The following is an 18,106-nucleotide window of genomic DNA, read 5'->3' on the forward strand; positions in this document are numbered from 1 at the left end:
TAGTAAACTCCCACTGACTCAGGCTGCCTCTTTTCCCTATTTAAGAGCAGGAGTCCTGAACACAGCCTATGTGACTCATGTGGTCAGTTGATCTCAATGAACTAAAAGGCAGCTGTTCATAAGAAGGACGGCACAGCCGCAGGAATGAGGACGGCTCACGCCTTCAGTCCTCAATGTCAACATAAAATAAGTTCTTCTACACTTCATCCCTCTAGTATCTATTGAAGGCATCAGGGATCTTTAGCCCTGGCTTATGCTTTCCAATAAGGTCCTTTTGGTATAAAATGCCAGCTCTCTTCTGGTATGTCCAGAAATTGTTATTTTTATTCAATATCTAAAACTTCTGCTCTGCCAGTCTCACCCTTCAGTGTGATGCTACAACACTACTCTTTATCTGTATATGAGTAGTTAAAATTCAGTGCCTGTGAAAACATTGAAAGGCTGAGGGCAATCTATACCTCAACTGGCTGTCAGTTACCCATACTGATTCTAAAGTGTGCAAGTCAACTCTTGGGTGTGGTAGCCACCACAGAACAGCTGGACCTAGGCACATCATAGGCTACATCTTTGGCATTAGATAAATAACATGGATTTCCAACAACTCCTCTGATCTTAAAAACAGGAATAGGGTTATTCAGATTGGTTGGTCTGGTCAGGTTTTTTACAGCGAGCGTGTGTCCTGGGTTAAGCTGAGACAGAACTGCCACCATGCAATGCCTGTAGCTGGGCTTTAGAACACCAATATCACACCACAGCTGCCCAAACCATCTAATTTTCTCTCTCTCCTCCAGAAATTAGTAGTTTTCACTTCTTAGAACAGCTATTATTAAAAAACATTTGGTGTTGGTATTTGCTTATTAACTCAGACTGTAACCTAATCAATGACATTCATTCCCAACTAGAAGAGGCTGTAAAGGAAAAAGCTAACCATATGTCTTTCCTTGCTATTGCCTGCTAAAGACTCATGTTTTGTGATGTATTTAGATATGCAGTTCGCCATGACTTGTTGAACTTCAAGGCACTGAACTCATTTTAGATTGTTAAGCAGCCAGAGGATATATTTTCTCTCTGCTGGCCATTAATTAAGCAATAGGATGACACAGCAAAGTGCTTTTCTTTAAAAGAAACCAGGCCTGTAATTAGAAATTATCGCAACCAGACTGATTTCCAGTGGTGCTCAGTGTCCCACAGTTCCCACTGATGTCAGTGCAGATTCTCAACAACTCCCAAGACAGGCTACTTCTCTCAAAAGCTAAAAGGGCTTTCCAGTAGCACAGGGTCCTAACATTAAGTGACACTGGTAGAGACCTTGGATCCATGTACTCAGACTGTAAATTGAAGAATTGGTCCTGGAACGTGGTTATCCCTCTCGTACTGTTCACAACTGAATAGTTTCTCTGCTCACCAAAGATGGAAGCAAGGCCTTCTTCGGTTTCACTCCAGCACCCAATATCTTTAACTAGGCTGGCAGTGAAGGGGCAGTTCTGACCCAACATCTCCCTTTCTACCAACAACTGCATTAACCACCGCTTTCCAAAACATTGAGAAGTCCAGTACTGCTGCTCACACCCACAGATGCAATGCAATAAGCAAGTGCTATCAGCAGACTGCCACCTTTAAATATAGGTGATCTCTGTACTTGCCTTTGTGGTTTTGACTTTATTTCCACTGCTGCAAGACCAACCTGAATAGTCTGGTAGTACTTTACAGTCCTCTCCATCCAAACAGGGGTTCATATGACACCACCACTTCTGTAGGACAATGGAAGCTAGAAAAAGAAATAGGAAAGAAAAACAGAATACAATTTTTTTTTTAATACTGTTGGTTTTAGTAGGGAGGTTGGTCTTTGTGCTGTTCAATTGTTTGATTACAAAGGGCAGAAACCAACAGTTATTGTTTTAATAGCTTATCACACCGATTGTGTATGAGTTAAAAATGCGGATGTGGTGCTTAGGGACATGGTCTAGTGAGTTAGGTGGTGTTGGGTTGGACTTGATGATCCTTGAGGTCTTTTCCAACCTTAATGATTCTATGATTCTATGATTCTAAAAAACTTTACCAGTACACAGAAGGGTAAATTCTATATGCAAATGCTGAAGACAGGCAAGCACCACCAGAGACTGACTCCAACGTTTGAACTGACCTCTGGAAGTGTCTTTCTCTCTCCACTGACTGCAAAGATGACTTGCCTCCTTCATTTATGTGCTTCAGTCAAGTACCTGCTATAATGTGGAATGAAACTAAGGCTTCTTGTTTAACCCGGATATGCACATGTGAAACTGGACAAAGAAATGCCAGTTTCTCCCTTCACTGGGTAAGAAAATAGAATTGCACAGAGAGGTAAGCATGTGAGGTCTGCCAGCAAATACTGCAGATAAGAATGTGGAAACCACTGGAAAGCATTAGGTTATTAACTAAAAATCTACTTGAGTTACACTAACAGCTTTGCAGTATGTTTTGGAACACCACGGTAGTACACCTTAACTGTGCAAATTTATTAATTTTCTACCTCAAGCCAATTTGCATTAATAAGACCACGCTTCTTATTTTTACAAATGTAGTCATGACTTCATAATACTGCTGTTAACAACAAATATACTTTCCCACAAACAGCTGCAAACATCTGCATGCATTTATCAGTTTTGCATTGTTCATGGGATTCATCAAATCCCATAAAATTATTATGAAATAGATCAGTTCATAATCTTACATAATCTAAATTGGATTTCAAAAATAAAATATTGCTTAAAATATTGATTTAGTCTGCATAATGCTACCATGTGCACAAAATATTGTATTTCATGCTTTAAAAGATACCACATACAAAAGAGATGAACAAAAATAATTTAGTCTACTTCTTGTAAAGCACTTTGTTTCCTCTGAATTTCAAGACATTCGTACTTTTGCAACCTTCAAATTCAGGTGACAAGCAGGCAAGCTGACATCAGGATATTGCCAAAATGTTGATTTGATTACTTTTGTTTTGCACTTTCAGTCTAAGTCCGCATGAAAAGCACTATGAAAAATATACTTCTGGAACACCAGTTTGGGTTTTATAAACCACTATTTCAGTCTCATAAAGTTATAAAATAAATGCATGATTCCTTTCACGAGTCATCTGGATCTTGGATCACTTGCACTGATGCTGATCGATTGTTGACAAAACGGGTGAAATGTGACCACGCTCCCTAGGAGGTGAGGGATCCTCTCCACTCCAGACATTAGTCCTGTCATCTATTTTATCTCTGCTACTTTCTAAACTTGTTTCAATTCTATACCAGACAGATTTATTTCAGGTAAACACGAGCAAGTCTAGAAGGCCAGATTCAGGAAGACTGAGGGCATGTGCAGAGGTCCCTAAGCAAGCAGGAGACCCTGGTAGCAAGCTAGCTGTGTCTTCAGAGCTCTGCTTCAAAGCCAGCAAGTCCTCCCGGGAGGCCTGGCTACTGCGTTACACGGCTCCCACCGCGCTGTTGTGAGTGCAGATGTGGCAAAATGCTGAGGCTTCGTCTGCACTCTGACATGTGAACATGCTTTCATATATTTAGTGCTACCCTCAAAATCTAAGTTCAGCTTCAGACCTTCAAAACCACCTCTCACCCACCCATCTCCTGCAAGTACCTAGAATCCCTTGAGCCTCAGCTACTCTGATAACTCCTTAGATCCAAACTTTTCCATATTGGTTTGGGTGCAGTTTTGAGATGGCAGAAAACGCACCAAACATGACAGTTTTTACTCACTAGACAACCTGCATCAACCTGCTCCTAACACCTGATAAAAAAAAAAAAAAAAAAAAAAGGCATTAGCTGACAGGCCAAAAGTGCAGCACAGCAGTAGGTTCACACAGCATTCTTGACCAGCTGTGCCCATGAAACTTCCTGGTCCATGTGTAACCGAAGTACATAAGACAGTGAAACTAGCCCACCATCTCTAGCAGTACCATCTTCCATTAAAACAAGCACAGATGTGAATGGGAAACATTGCTGAGTCAATTCGTAACTCAAACAAGATCCACAATCTCTTCAATAGACTGCATATTTCACCTTCTAGTCATCTCTTGTTTAGACACTTTCACAGAAAGTGACTCCTACCCTTCTGCTGACTGATTTCTATTCTGTGCAAATATCTCTCCTCAGAGTAATGGCAACACTTTGAAACACTCAATACAGATCTCATTCCATTAGCTTCCAGCAAATCCCCAATCTTTCGCTGTAGCAATCCACTAACTCTTACATCCATTTTATGTCCAATTTTTTTGTGGTTGGAATGTCCACTCTGCTGATCTGTATGTCCTAACTGGCTGTAGCTGTTTGTGTCAAACACACCCCTGAGATTAGCCCGTTAAAATTCTCCATCAGAGCCTTTGGCTCATCTCCATAGCTGGAGTTCTTTAACTATTGTTGTCCCTGTAACTGTGCGACTCACTGGAGGATGTAAAGGCTTCCTCTTCTTTTCTCATTGAGGCACTCCTGGAGAGGTTTCAACAGAGACTTTTCTAAGAAATGAGAGCAGCTGTGTCACTCTCATACACAACCCACATGAAGGGAGAGCAGACTGCTTTAGCTTGACATTAGCCAGCTGATTTGCTGGAAATAAGCCAAAAACCAGCCAGAAACCCTGCCAGAAATAAATCTTCCACTGACATCACTCCCTAGATAGCCTGACTCCATGGAAACAGTAGGTTCCTAGAAAGTAAAGCCAAAAGGTGTCAACACATCATCTCATCTTGCCTCATGCAATTCACTGTGTTGTGCCCCTGGTTGTGTTTTGCTACACGGTGTCTTCTAAGCCAATCTGGAACAGGTGAAGAAACTTCTCCCATTGGCATTTTTTCTGACAGTTAAACAATCTCAGCATGAAACACACAGCCTCAGTCTTCTTCCTCTTCTCACCTCTTCTGTTGTGCTTTCTCCTCCTACATTACAGCACCTGTTAGCAATCACCATGTTCTCCCTATGAAGGTATTAAACGTGTTGCAATCCAGTACCTTTTCAATCTTCTGCCTGATAAGCTGAGCTGATTGAACTTCTCCAGTTTCACACCACAATGTATTTGTCTTTATTAACAGTTATTTCAAACAGGTTCAGCTTCCTGTGAGTAGGACTGTGCCATGTGACTGCCTTGGGCTTGTCATTAATTACGTTTGCCTCACCAGATGAAATGCATACATGTTATTTTTGTCCAGAGAGATTCCATATTTAAAGTCCCTGCCAAAAATGTTGCAGAGTGTCGGGTGTAGAGCTAAGCACCATGAAATCCCAGAAGGTACGTGCCATTTGACTTCCTCTTCCTACTGATCATGACTGCAGAGAGGTGTGTTTTTGAGGTAGCTGACACTGAGCATTGCACACAATAGCACGTGCTTCAAAATTAAATAGCTTACAAAAAACAAGTCTTAAATCCTCGAATGTATTTAGTAATCAAATCTTTAGTTGAATAAATTATACATTGTCTTCCAAGGTAACTTGGAAAACCCAGGCTTATCTGTATTAAACCCAGAAACTACCTGTATCAGTCTTGAAAATTTCTCAGGTAATTAAATCAGTTGTGTCTGGCAAATCTCTTTTCAGAAAGCCACATAAACTCTTGTGATCTGTACTGCAGGAATTCCTTGCTAACTGGATACCATATCACCTTCTTAGTTATTCACACAGGACTGAGATCAACCTCAGCTGTCCCTATCTAGACCATGCTGCCTACCTTCCCAAAATTGGCACAATACTGGTGCTCTTCTAGAATACCCCAAGTATTCCAAAATACATTTTGAATGACAACAACTGACCAGAGATCTATTAGCTGGTGTGTTAGGACTCCAAACTACCCAGGGTCAGAATTTAAAAAAAAAAAAAAAAAAGAAAAAAAAAGTTTATCCCAGTAAATGTTGCTTAGCACTTTCTTTAGTTAACACATCAGTACCTCCCCATCCTGTTTCTTACCAAAAGGAGAACTGTGATACTGATCCACCTCAGCATTAACAATGTCAATGTTTTATGCATTGTGGGCCAATATTATTCTTTTTAATGGATTTCTGTGTGTTCTCCTTGAACAAGCAAATTCATATGGTCTTTAGTCTGGGCAAATATAGATGTCTTTCCTACCCCCACTGGATTAAACTTTCTTCCATATAAATTTTCAGTACACTCTTCATTCTACTGTATATTTCCTTTTATTCTTTGAGTACTGACACAGTATTAGCATCCTTTTGAATTCTCAAGTATTCTGAAATCCATTCAAAAACAGTGGGAGAGAAATCTTCTCAGCTATTTCTTCTTTTATCTATTTCTTACTTATTGATTTTTTTGTTTTCTTGTTTCTATATGCTCTCTTCCCTTCAGTCTGTTACCCAGATGGGCTTTCAGCCAAAATTGTCTTTTTTTCTTCATTGTGGCTCTTCGGAGGACCTAGAGAAAATTCTTAAACAATCCTTTAGTCCTATTCACACTTTTTCCAATCTGAGTGATTCCTCCTCATAAATTCTAGGACTGGTAGAACTACCTGCATGGAAGATGATTTGGCTAGTGATGATTTACTTAGAGGCATTTAATGCACTTCGCTAAGATAGCTCCTCTACAGAAAAAAGTTATTAATGTTTTATCTTCTTGGCAGTAGCTGTTAGACAAACTGGAAGTAGTTACTCAAGGATGTTTATTTCCATAAAGAAAATGGGTATAAACAAAAATCTCACTACTACTTTAAATGTAATTTAGTCATTGACAGAAGAACAGGTTGACCTTTGCTAACCAAAATTTTCTATAGCTGCAGCCAAGTAGTATAACTACAAGTCAAGGCATGATATACAGGCTGTGTGGTATGTCCCTTCTGCACATTTAAATACTTTCTTTCATATGGTCTTTTCTCTGAGTTTAGTCGCTCAACTTATCTACAGCAACATTTCTCAAAGTATCAGATGGGTCTGTGCTTGGAAGGTCAACTAACCCCCAAGGAAAATGAGGTGTGCACATGTACAGAAGAACTAGCCTTGCTTTTTTTGTTTGCCAATGCTTGTCAATAGCTTTTGAAGCAATCAACGCACTTAAGACTTTCACTTCATGTATTTGCAAGATTTAACTAGCTTTTACTTTCCTTTCTGCACCACTTCAACACCTTTTGCTTGGAACTCACCTGGATATCCATCATTTCTTCTGTAACACCAAAGCACTTAGTTTCCTGCTTAGCAAATACCATGAAAAAAAAAAAATGTTGCTGCTATGCATAGAAAGTATTACTTAATGAACTGCACAGTTAAAACTGAGTGTGATCCCAAATTACAAAGTATGAAAAGACTAAGCATCAAAATAAAAAATAAAAATCTACTTTCTTAAATAAGAGGTTCTCAAAACAGCATCACATGTCTTTAGAGTTTTCTGTTTTAACCTAAATATCTCTGAATGCTAGGTTAAAAATTGGATTTTGAAGTTTTTGTTTTATATTTAACTTGTAATGGTTGCAAATTTGTGTGAAAAAGCATGAAAACAGAAGGGTCTCGCTTATGAATTAATCCAATAGGGCATCTGGTAACTTTTAGGGGAAAAAAAAAAAAAAAAAAAAAGTCTGTCTTGGAGCAACTGTTTAATAAGTTAACAACAAGAGCAGCAGCTTCTCCAGGGAACAAACTCTGCTGGTGGGAAAAGCAAGAAGGGTAACCCACAATTTCTGAACTGCTGCTAAGACAGAAAGAAATATAGTGGGGTGAGGTACAGAGTGAACCTCCCAAGTTTTTATAGCCTCAGAATGCCTGGTCACCATTACAGTCAAGGAAGGTTTTTAGCTTTAGTGTATATAATCAATTTAATTTCAAATGAGTCATATTGCTAAGACCATAAGGATTGCAACTGAGCTCTATGAGGATTTCAACATCTACCCAGGAAGGTGGTGGACTAAGGCAACTGTACCACATTTTTCCTTCATCAGGTAGGTGTCCTAGCTCAGACGCCACGTTCTGTGCAGCAGTATGCTTGCTCTGCTCTCCAAATTCTAATGTATTTGGGGTTACAACACATAAAACTGAATAGACACAGGGCATCATTATAGCACTGATGTCCAGCATAAGAGACCATTAGGCACATAAAATGGTAAAACATCTATCTTAGAGAACAGCTCTCAAAATCAAATGTCACAGCACTATCTGCATGCCCAGTCTTAGGGCTGCATTTATTATCCAGTGACCTTTTAGCCCATCTACTAAGTCTAAAGACAACTGGAAGGGTTAATATCATAAGCTTGAATTTCTTGGCTTATGGTGTTTTCAGACTAGCTTTAAAGGAGAATTCTTCTGTGAAAAAATTAAGAAGTTTTATTGGCACAGACATGAAATGGACGAGTACATATATTAAGAGGATTAATTACACCCAGATTTATGCACAGACTCATTATCATCAATGCACAGAGATGTTTCCAAAATTAACAAAAGGAAGGATTATGCTTTTGAGGCAGTGGGAAGTCAAACAATCAAGGAGACTAAACTTCTCAAACAATCTTAATGAACCATGAGTGGGCAGGAGTCTGCTTACCTTCCACACATGAGGGCTGAGCCCTTGTCGTACCAGCCACCTGCCCTGGGAAGCAGGAACACTTGACAGTTTGTGACCGTTCTTCAATACGGTTCTTATTGCAGCAACGATGCACTGCCACAACTTCGCATGTCCCTTGCTTGACTTGGTGCTGGCCTAATAATTGCAGAGATAAGTGATGGAGAGCAAAACAAAACATCAGTGCACAAAGAAGCAGCCAATTTGTACAGTCCTACAAGATACTGAATCTCTCCAATGCCAGTTTAAATCCCAGGAAGAAGAAGGGGCAAAGCATCTGGCTTATTCCCCAAGTTTATCCTATTCTTACTAATAAAGATTAGTTCATCATAACAAGTCATTTTTTCAGTCTATCTTCCCCAGCCCTTACAAAGCCATAGGGAGAAAAGGAGATTGGGGTAGTAAATTAGGTGGATTCGACAAGACGACATGCAGAGACAGAGCACACTCCTTCTTTTGGCTTCCTGTCTTGCACTAGGTTTCATATTTAATTCTTTCCCTTCATAAATGGGCACGATGGATGGGGTAATATTTAATGCAAGGGAGACTTATCTTAAACAGTAGGGAAACTTTCTAACATAACATGTAAGCACTGCTAAGAACAAGATAGGCTGAAAAGCTGACATAGATAGTCAAGTTTTGTAAAAAACAAAAAACAAACCCAAACTACATGGATTTCTCAAATTCCCTCCCAGCTCATTTTGAAGAGACCTGTGATAAATATTCTATCCTATTGCTTTCCTCTCAAGTGCCTTTCCTCACAATTCACTGTCCCCTATTTCTCTGAGTTTCTTTTTCCCTTCCTCTCCTTTTTCTGCTCCTGCCTTCCCACCTTAGCTCCACCACTCCTTGTACCTGACCATTCTCCTCCACTGCCAAACCTACTCTCTGCCTTGCCTAAAACCCTTTCTCAGAAACCCTACAAAACCCCTCTCGTCTTTGTGTAAGTCATTTCCACCTCCTCACTTTCCTGAACAGCCTTCAAGTGCTTCATCTTGCATTTGTCTCATCTTATTTAGAGTAGAGCCTTGGATGGCTCTTATCTCTGTTTGTAAAGCACCTTGTAAATTAACAGCACTACAGAACAGGGTGGGTTTTTTAATAAGTGAGCTAGACAGACAACGCTGAGAATAATAAAAATATTCACCATCAAAGCAGCACAGGCTCCTTATATGAGAAGAGAATACAGTACACATACTGGTTTGGGTGAGTGTAATATCATAGGTACAGCAGACTAAAGAAAGGAAGGTGAAGGGGAGAGCACTTTTCGGAAACAGACAATCCTCCAAGTGGCAAGCTTGGACGATTATCCCGTTTCCCCACTCACTCCATCCTTGCCCTGATTTGTTTTGGTTTTGTTTTCTTTACAGTATCTGTTACTAACTAATACCAGACACAGGCTTTGGCAACAAAGCACACCTTGGTCTGATGCAATATAGCCAGGCTTACATCCTTGTAGATGAAATCTTATTGAGTGATTAAGATCACTGTACTTTTGGGACAGAAATTTTTATGAGTTGATTAAGTGGGAAATCTTATCCTTCAAAAGAGTTAGCAATGCAATTTGGGCTTCTAGGGGGTTTTCAAAAAAAACCCAGAATATTCAAATACATATATATATGTAAAATAAAACTTTTTAAAAGGTTGGCTTGGCAATGTTCCTTTGCTGTATGTGTTTTGGTTTCATGAGTATTTCAAGCACAGCTAAAGGGCTGCCTGACTTTTGTTGCCAAATTTGTATTCACAACAACATCAATAGACAAGAAACTACGTATATGCAATCCTGGAAAGGAAATTTAGTCTTCTATTTGTGCACTCAACATGTAAAAAGAAATTATACATACAGAGGTGTTTTGGGGCTTTTCTGAGGAAAAAGCTACACTGTACTTCTAAGCAAAATATGCTACAGCAAAAGAATACATAATGTACTCTACAGAAAGTTGGAAAAATGTTGAAGATGGCACAAAAGTATCTTACATAGCTATTGTAATAAGTGTATTAGCAGATTGAATTTTCATGCAAGTACCTAACACCCATATCATAGTAAACATGAAAAAACCAAAAACAGCTAACAGCTCGTAGGACAGTAGCTTCTTTGTAAGTCAATATGGAAAATAAATACACAAACAGAGAAATTAAATTGGCCATGCTACTTCATTCCAAAGTACTGTTCTACAAAACGCCTCGCATGACAATGTTTGGAGACAATAAACAAATGGACAGGGGTTCTGACAGAAAAAGATTTTGTAAAATGAGCTGGTTAATCCAAGAGAGTATATTTTTATTTATTAGATCTACAGCCTGAGACAAAGCCCTTTGGAATAAACAGGGAAAACTTCCACTGGTTTCTTACAGTGCTTACAGTGGTGGTTCTGCTTTCACTGGAGTCAACAATAAAATTCCTGTTAACTTCAGGACATCAAGGTCACAGTCTGGACTATCTCTTGAGTAGGAGACTTTACAATGGAAGGAAAAAAGTGCCAAAATGTGTCACTGCTCGGGCTGCATGCTTGCGTTTGCCATGTATCTCATCTGAAAGACCAAGCGGCAGGGCCTTCTTTTTAATTAAAGTCTATTCAACAGACATCAGACGCCAAAAGAAGAGTAAAAGCCATTTTTTCAGAAGGTACATCATAAGGATGGACTAGATCCAGCTCCAACGATCAATATGTAGCTGAAAGAATGTCTGTTTTCAAGCTCAAATCCTGCTTCCTTTAGGTGAACACTCCTGTTAAGTCAATATCAAAATAAATCAAACAGGCTGGCCCTGAGCATAGAGCCCAAAAAACCTGGGGCTTGCTTTCACTTATCCTGTTTGAATTTCAAAGCACTGACACCACTCCCCTGAAGTGCCGGGAGTCAACAGGCACACAGATGTTTGCAGAAGGCAAAATTAAGTTAACCTCATGCATGCATCCTTTGGCTTAGTAGCTGGTTTACTGTACATTTATTCATGCATCGCAGCTACATAAGTAGGTAAGAGGCGTCCCCTCTTGTTCTGCTGGCAGGGGTAGGGTGCCAAGGTTTGGAGTACTGCTGCCACGCAAAGGAAGACAGCACTCTGCTCCATCATCCCTAGTGCACAGCTCTTACGGAATATAACAGCGAAAGGCACTAAAAAGCCAAAGTCATCTGCATGCATCATTTGCATTAATTGGATTGCCCTTGTAATAGTCTTTCCCCTCCTACATATTCACATTTATATTTCCTCCTGCTTGTTCACGCACATCTTAACACTTTTTATTCTGTTGAACACCATACGCATTTCTTCTTAATAGTCAGACACTTCTGTGAACAGGTGCTGAACAAACGCCAAGTGTTAACATGCTAGCTTTCTGTCCCATTTTTGTCAGTGTTCAGCGATCTAGAGGACAAGCACTCAGTTTGAAGAATGGCTTTCAGATTTAAGAAAACTCACAGAATATCTTAAAAACTAACCATTGACTCGGTCTTTTCTCTGACAAGCTCTACTAAAACCTGTTGTATCTACATTCAGGTCCCCAAAGGCAGCAAAAAGAAAGAATATAAGAATATTCTCCTGCACATTTTAATCTCCATCTTGCACTAAATAAACCTTCATCTCAGGTTTAAAGTACATTTAAGGTACAGCTGAGAGTATAACAATAGAAAAACTCACTAACAGCCTTAAAATATTTTATCATCAGTGGATTCTCAGGAAGACAAGGCATTAGAGGAGCAAGGATTGAAGAATTTTTAAAGGGGGAAGATCACAGTAAGCGCATTCTATGCTAGACACATCAGGAAAGCCATTTCAGGGAGAACTGCATGAGAAATAGGGAGAAAGCCAGGCTCTGGAGAGCAAAGCCCCTTTGGGCTCATTTATAAAAAACCCATAAATTCATAGCTCTTCACCTGTAAACCTCTTCAGATCTGCAACCTAAGGGCTGTCAATATTTGCAGTTGAAATTCAGTTACATCTTTACGAAAACTCTCCAAGGAGAGACACATTTTATCAGCAACAGTACCAGAGAAAGGTTCCTGTTGTAGAACACTTTCCGCATACTGAAGAGGGGACGTCTGCCAGCCAGGTACTGCGGAGGACAGAGGATGAATGTTGAAAACCATGGGTCTCTGGGTTACCTCTGATCAGGATTTTGGCACATGTGTTGCTCTCCATATCCCCATTTCTTTACAGCTTAGCCTCCCTAGAAATACTCATGCTATTCGACACTTTCCCTCTCTCTCCTTACAGCACAGACATAACAGGATAGGGCTCGCTAATGGAAGCGACCTCGAAGACATTCCCTGCTATGAGTTGTGCTGCCTTTCATAATGAGATACCTACAGATAATAACAGCCTTCAGGTGCCTACATCCAGAATGCCTCCTAATGACCTCAGGGACTGGCCACATGAAGGCTCCGTGAACTTTTCTTTGTTATCTGTGGGCTTTCCAGCCCATAATATGATAGACTGTGTAGAGCTGCCAGGCAGCCTTCACAGTTTTCAGAGAAGGCAGTCATCATCTCTGAAGAACAAGAAAATACAAACTAGGAAGTTACTAGGCTTGCACGTTACAAGCCAGCACAAGTGTTGCGAGTAGAGTTGACTGAATAATCACCACTCAACTGTTTATTCTCCGTTTAATACATTTTTTCAACTAACATATTTGGCAAGACCTTATTTTCACTTTCTTCATAGGAGTAAGGGGGCAGATATGCAATTAATTCTTCTAAAACTCTTTGAAATCCTCAAATGAAAAGAGGGAAATACAATTATTGTTAATAAAATGTCAAACATCACAGTGATGCACTTCAAAACTACAAGGAAAATATCAAAGAAAGAGGAAGGCTTTCAGAGGGTTGCTAGCCAATTCTGTCCACATCCATTTCATCTCTGTGACTAATTCTAATCACTCCCAAGGAGTACTCTTTCAATGCAATATACATGCAGGCAGCATGCCTTTATCAGAAAACCTGAATAACCTCCTCTTTTTCTAATTTCTTAGCTAAGAAACATATGGAAAAGACACATTTAAAGGGAGTTTTTATCTCTGTTTCATAAGCTGCCCTCTTTGATGAGGAGAGCAACTAGCACTGTGGAGAACGGTACATCTAGACAGTAGGACAATATGATCCTAGCTCAGCACATTCTTCAGTCTCAAAACCAGCGAGCTTGGTCTGCACAAAATCAACTGCATCATTTATTTAAAGGGTAAGAGGATGTCTGTCAATAGGGAGATAAATGGCTATGGAACCTAATATCGCAGACAACAGGAAGAGAAACAAGTGAGTTTAGCAGTCAGCACTGATGCTGTTTGGAAGAGGAAAGCACTCTAAAAAGCTTGAGGCCAGTTCATCATCTGTTCTGCCTTTATCTCATGCTGGCTTTTGCTCACAAATATATGAACACACGGAAGCACACACCAAGAGGTCAATATTCTTAGAAAAACACATATATTAAAGGAAATAACACTTGCTGGTTTTCACATTTTTTTCCAAACATATTTATGAGAACCTCTCCACCTCATGGAGTGCTTTTTGCTGGAAAAGAGAAGAGGGGGTCTTTCTCAAGAGAAGCAGCTTTTTAACTGGATAACCAGGGAATCAGCACTGAACCATTTTAACTTGTTTTGGGCAAGAAGTGACACCCGAGGAAAACATCAACTCTCAAAATGAGCAACCAATTTGAGAGGAACCCTAGGGGTACAGTAGATCTAGATGTGTATTTGAAAAAAAGGTGAGTGACCTCAAACTCTGATAATGAGACCCAAAAAGTTAATGAAATCAAAAGCATAACCTTTCAGTGCCGGTAGAGGAACATGCTGACACAGCTGGAGTAAATCATGTAATATAGTGAATTCTTTGCTGAGTGTCAGAGGTCACATCCATATGGAGATTAAAGTCCCCTGGAATAAGTAGCATAGGTGACCTTAGATCAGACACAAGCACTGAGACTTCTTGAAGGAATGAAACATTAAATCTGAGTGGTCGATAAATCAAAACAGCTGAGACCAAAGTAGGTGCTGTAGATGGGGGAGGGAGGAGGGAAAAGTTGCTGCAAATGAAAAGAAAGGTGGATGAAGAGTGACCTGGAAGCAAAACCAAATTAAAACATGAGCTTCTCTACCTGCTGGGGTGCTACTCTGAAGTTAATCAATAAGGACTGCCTTTCAGCCAAGCAGTAATAATCATCCTGGTTCAAGCACACATATCACTCGTACAAATGAAATCTAGAACATAAAATTTCTTAAAGTACCTTGGAGTAAAGTGGTGCTAATAATTTCCTGAGGGAAACTTTCTACTATGTGGCTATTTTAGGTGAGGCAGAGAAGAAAATACAAGGGAAAGATTTGGTTTTCCATCATATCTTGTAGCAAATGAGCAACACTGTGCTTGGTAATAGAGAAGTATTTCCCACATGTCCCATTAACATTCACTCTCACTATTATATGTGGACGACTCTTTTTCTCTCATTTGTTCCTTCCTTCAGAAATTTATCATGAGAGAAAGGCAAAAAGAATGAAACTAGTTCCCTAGAGAGATTTCTGCTTGCCTGGAGAAAGCAGGTACACACACATCTGTACAGGCCAGGCTTGCAGTTATTCACCAGTTTGTAAGCAAAAATTAAATTTTCTGCCCCAATTGTGAGGACTGATGGCCTCTAAAAACAGGGTCACTTTTGTCATGGGAAAGCAAAAGTAGCATACCTGGAACTGCAGACTGGGAAAGACTATGCCATCCTCATCCATAACTAGCTCTTCATCAATGGCAGAAGTCATCCTGACCAAGATGTCACCAAAGCAGCCCTAGCAGGCACTGGGGCCCAGGTGAGCTTGCTGTCCCCAGCAGCCTGCTGCCATTTGCAGCTGCTCACCATACCCAAACTCAACACTGTACTTGTACAACTTGGTCTTTCACACTCATGGCATGCTAGAAGTGCCTTTAAAATTATCTTAAACTTTAAGAAAGAAAAAAAAAAAAAAAAGAGAGAAAACCTTGTGCCCTTCCAAGCATTGCTCCATCACCTGAAATATCAAATGACCATTTTGGGCTTAGCTGTGTAAAACAAATGTTTGTAACCTACTAAACACTAGAGATATTTTTAACCCTGTTCAAGGTCATTCATCAGACAAGAATGATATTTGCTGAGAGAACATGAAACAGCAGTTGTCAGGTCGGTCATTAGGCTCTGTGGATTAAGTAAATGGCAGCTGCCAGAAAACAAAGGTGTTTGGGAAAGAAGCATTTTCTTAATTTCAAGTGAAAATTAAACCTTTATTCTCATGTCCAAAAATCATGGGTAAAACTAAGGAGGGCAACCAAGGAAACTTGTACTTTGTTCTGCTTCAGTACTCAATACAGCTCAAATTTATAAGCCTTTTTGGGTCTTATTTTTTTAAATGCAAAGGTTTCCTCCTTTAATTAAATTACTTTTATAGGACTGTAAGGTAATGGGTCTGTGCCCGAATTTGGCATTAGAGGTAAGCAAATGAATAATTATTCATTAGTTAACCCTCATCAGACAAACTCCTCAAGAAATATCTAGACATAACTTGCCATTAAATGGTGTGGTTTAGGAAAGTTTTTCTGTTTTTCCTGTTTGACAGTCTTAATTTAAAAGACTGACTTTGGCAGTGAAAATCTCTTTCCATTAGTTGGTCTGTGTTTATTAAAATCAGGCAGCAATACTTGTTGCTACTAGAAGAATTGCCTCTTGCAAAAACCAGAATCAGTGGATAAGACTGAAAATTTGAATGATACATTTCATTGCTGAAGTGAGATGAAATTTTCATGCGATAGGCAAATCAGGCAAATGGAATTTTGAGGAACGTTACAAGCAATCAGATCGGCTAATGCACTGGGCACCAGGCCATCAGCTCCTCAGCTGGTCTTTAATCCCTGGAAAAGCCCCTATGCCTTGATCACCCCAGATTAATTATTTTCAGAGTTTGCCTCATTTTATATCAGGTTTTATATAGTCATAATGGTTATCTTGGGTTTATTTTGATGGAACGGACAAGGAAAGCATCGCAGCAGTCCAAGTATAAGATCCAGCTGCCAGTTAAGCAATAACAGGTCATAAAACTAAATTGCACAAATGCATTTTTAATTCTGAGTGGCATGAGGACTTTTAGATGGTTTCAGCCTGTGCAGATTGCATCCAACCTGGCTGAACAGCTAATTGAACTTGAGCTATTTTAACTATTATATCCATAAGTGCAAAGCATAAGTGAGGTTTCCAGAATGCCAACAGACTTTTTTTAGTCACTATTATTGAATGATTTTTTTTTTTCTTATATGGAAAATATAAGTCGGCTCTTGACTCTTGCAGATTATTGTATTTGGAGGGGGTTTTTCTACCAGGTTTTTCTCAGTCCCAGGACACTTGACAAAGCATATTTGGATTGGAGGCTCAAAGGAGGCAGAATTTAAGGGGAAGACTCAGATTCCCAAGGGCTTTTCGATGTCCAGTTCTTATGCTGGCAATGAAAACTATTTGAAATCAATGGAAATGAGATGTTTAAATAGCAGGAAGACACTTGGATATCTTTCTAGATCTTGGCAAAAAAACCAAACAAAACCCTAGGTCAGTCAAAAAAGGGGACATAGTTCATTCACTACGTAAGAGGGGGGTTGCCCTTTTTAGCAGAAACTTGTGACAACTGGGAAAGTTGCAGAAACAATGTAGTGAAATTGTCTTTCTAAAGTATCCCAGATAGCTTGTCAGATTTGACAAACTTTTATTCTTAACAGAAAACAACAGGCTTCCTCACCTGGTGAATTTTCCCTTGGCCCTAATGAGACTATCAGCAAACACAGAGATGAGTTAGAATAGTCATTAAGGAGGCAGAGCATAAAAAATGAGCCACAGGAAAGGTCAGAGCAATGAGAGTGAATGAAGACAAGCACGTGCCCTGTCACAACCACTGCAGATGTGAAGGAAACGACCAGGGGAGAGAAGCAGATGTTTCTGTTAAAGCTGTGCAAATTTGATGGCTGCTTTCAAGGATAATGGAGCAGCCATAGGTGCCAGGAGAGGGCACGCCATTAACTTACACAATGCTGGTGAGGCTCCCCCAAGAGCCATTGACTTTAACTGCAGTGCTCCACCATCTCCCCTGTCTGGATAAGATGAAAGGTGACCTGATACAGTTGTCATTAGTTCCACTATCTTTCCACAAAGATGGTACGCTAGTCAAGCCAGGTTTTTTCTCTTGCAGTGTACACATTACAAAGGGGAAACTTTTAAAATGTTTCTTCTGACCATATTCTCAAAAGTCAAATCAACAGTTATGTTGCTTATTTTTCTTACCTTTAAAAACTGTGTTGACTTTAACTCATTAGAAAACAGTTTCTCCTAGTGTGGTTTGCTTCTCTTGATCTCAACCATGCACTGCCCCACTTGCAAGATAAATTGTCAGAATGGTAACTAACTTTGAAAATCCAGGGACATCATCAGATTATATACAGTGTCCTTCTGAAACTTCCTTTAACTCAGTGTCCCACCAGAGACAGGGTGGGAAGGACCAACAGACATTGCTTGTGATAACTGTTACGAAGCTGCTACTGCTCTGCAGAAAGGCATTTCCCTCTGCAAGACTCGTTGCTTGAAGGTC

At 39.8% G+C, this 18,106-nt stretch overlaps 1 protein-coding gene across 1 annotated transcript in view; it reads right to left on the reverse strand.

Annotated features, from left to right (window-relative positions):
• Positions 1 to 1,616: 1,616 nt before the first annotated feature.
• The window catches only part of FAM19A4 (family with sequence similarity 19 (chemokine (C-C motif)-like), member A4), a 44,919-nt gene continuing 28,429 nt past the window's right edge, over positions 1,617 to 18,106 (reverse strand). The window contains exons 3-4 of the mRNA XM_010073150.1: positions 8,511 to 8,666; positions 1,617 to 1,768 (exon numbers count right to left, since the gene is read on the reverse strand). Coding sequence (XP_010071452.1) covers positions 1,617 to 1,768; positions 8,511 to 8,666 — 308 coding nt within the window. The remainder of the gene's footprint in view (positions 1,769 to 8,510; positions 8,667 to 18,106) is intronic.

The sequence above is a fragment of the Pterocles gutturalis genome, unplaced genomic scaffold, assembly GCF_000699245.1.
Source record: "Pterocles gutturalis isolate BGI_N339 unplaced genomic scaffold, ASM69924v1 scaffold2827, whole genome shotgun sequence".
Lineage (NCBI taxonomy): Eukaryota > Metazoa > Chordata > Aves > Pterocliformes > Pteroclidae > Pterocles > Pterocles gutturalis.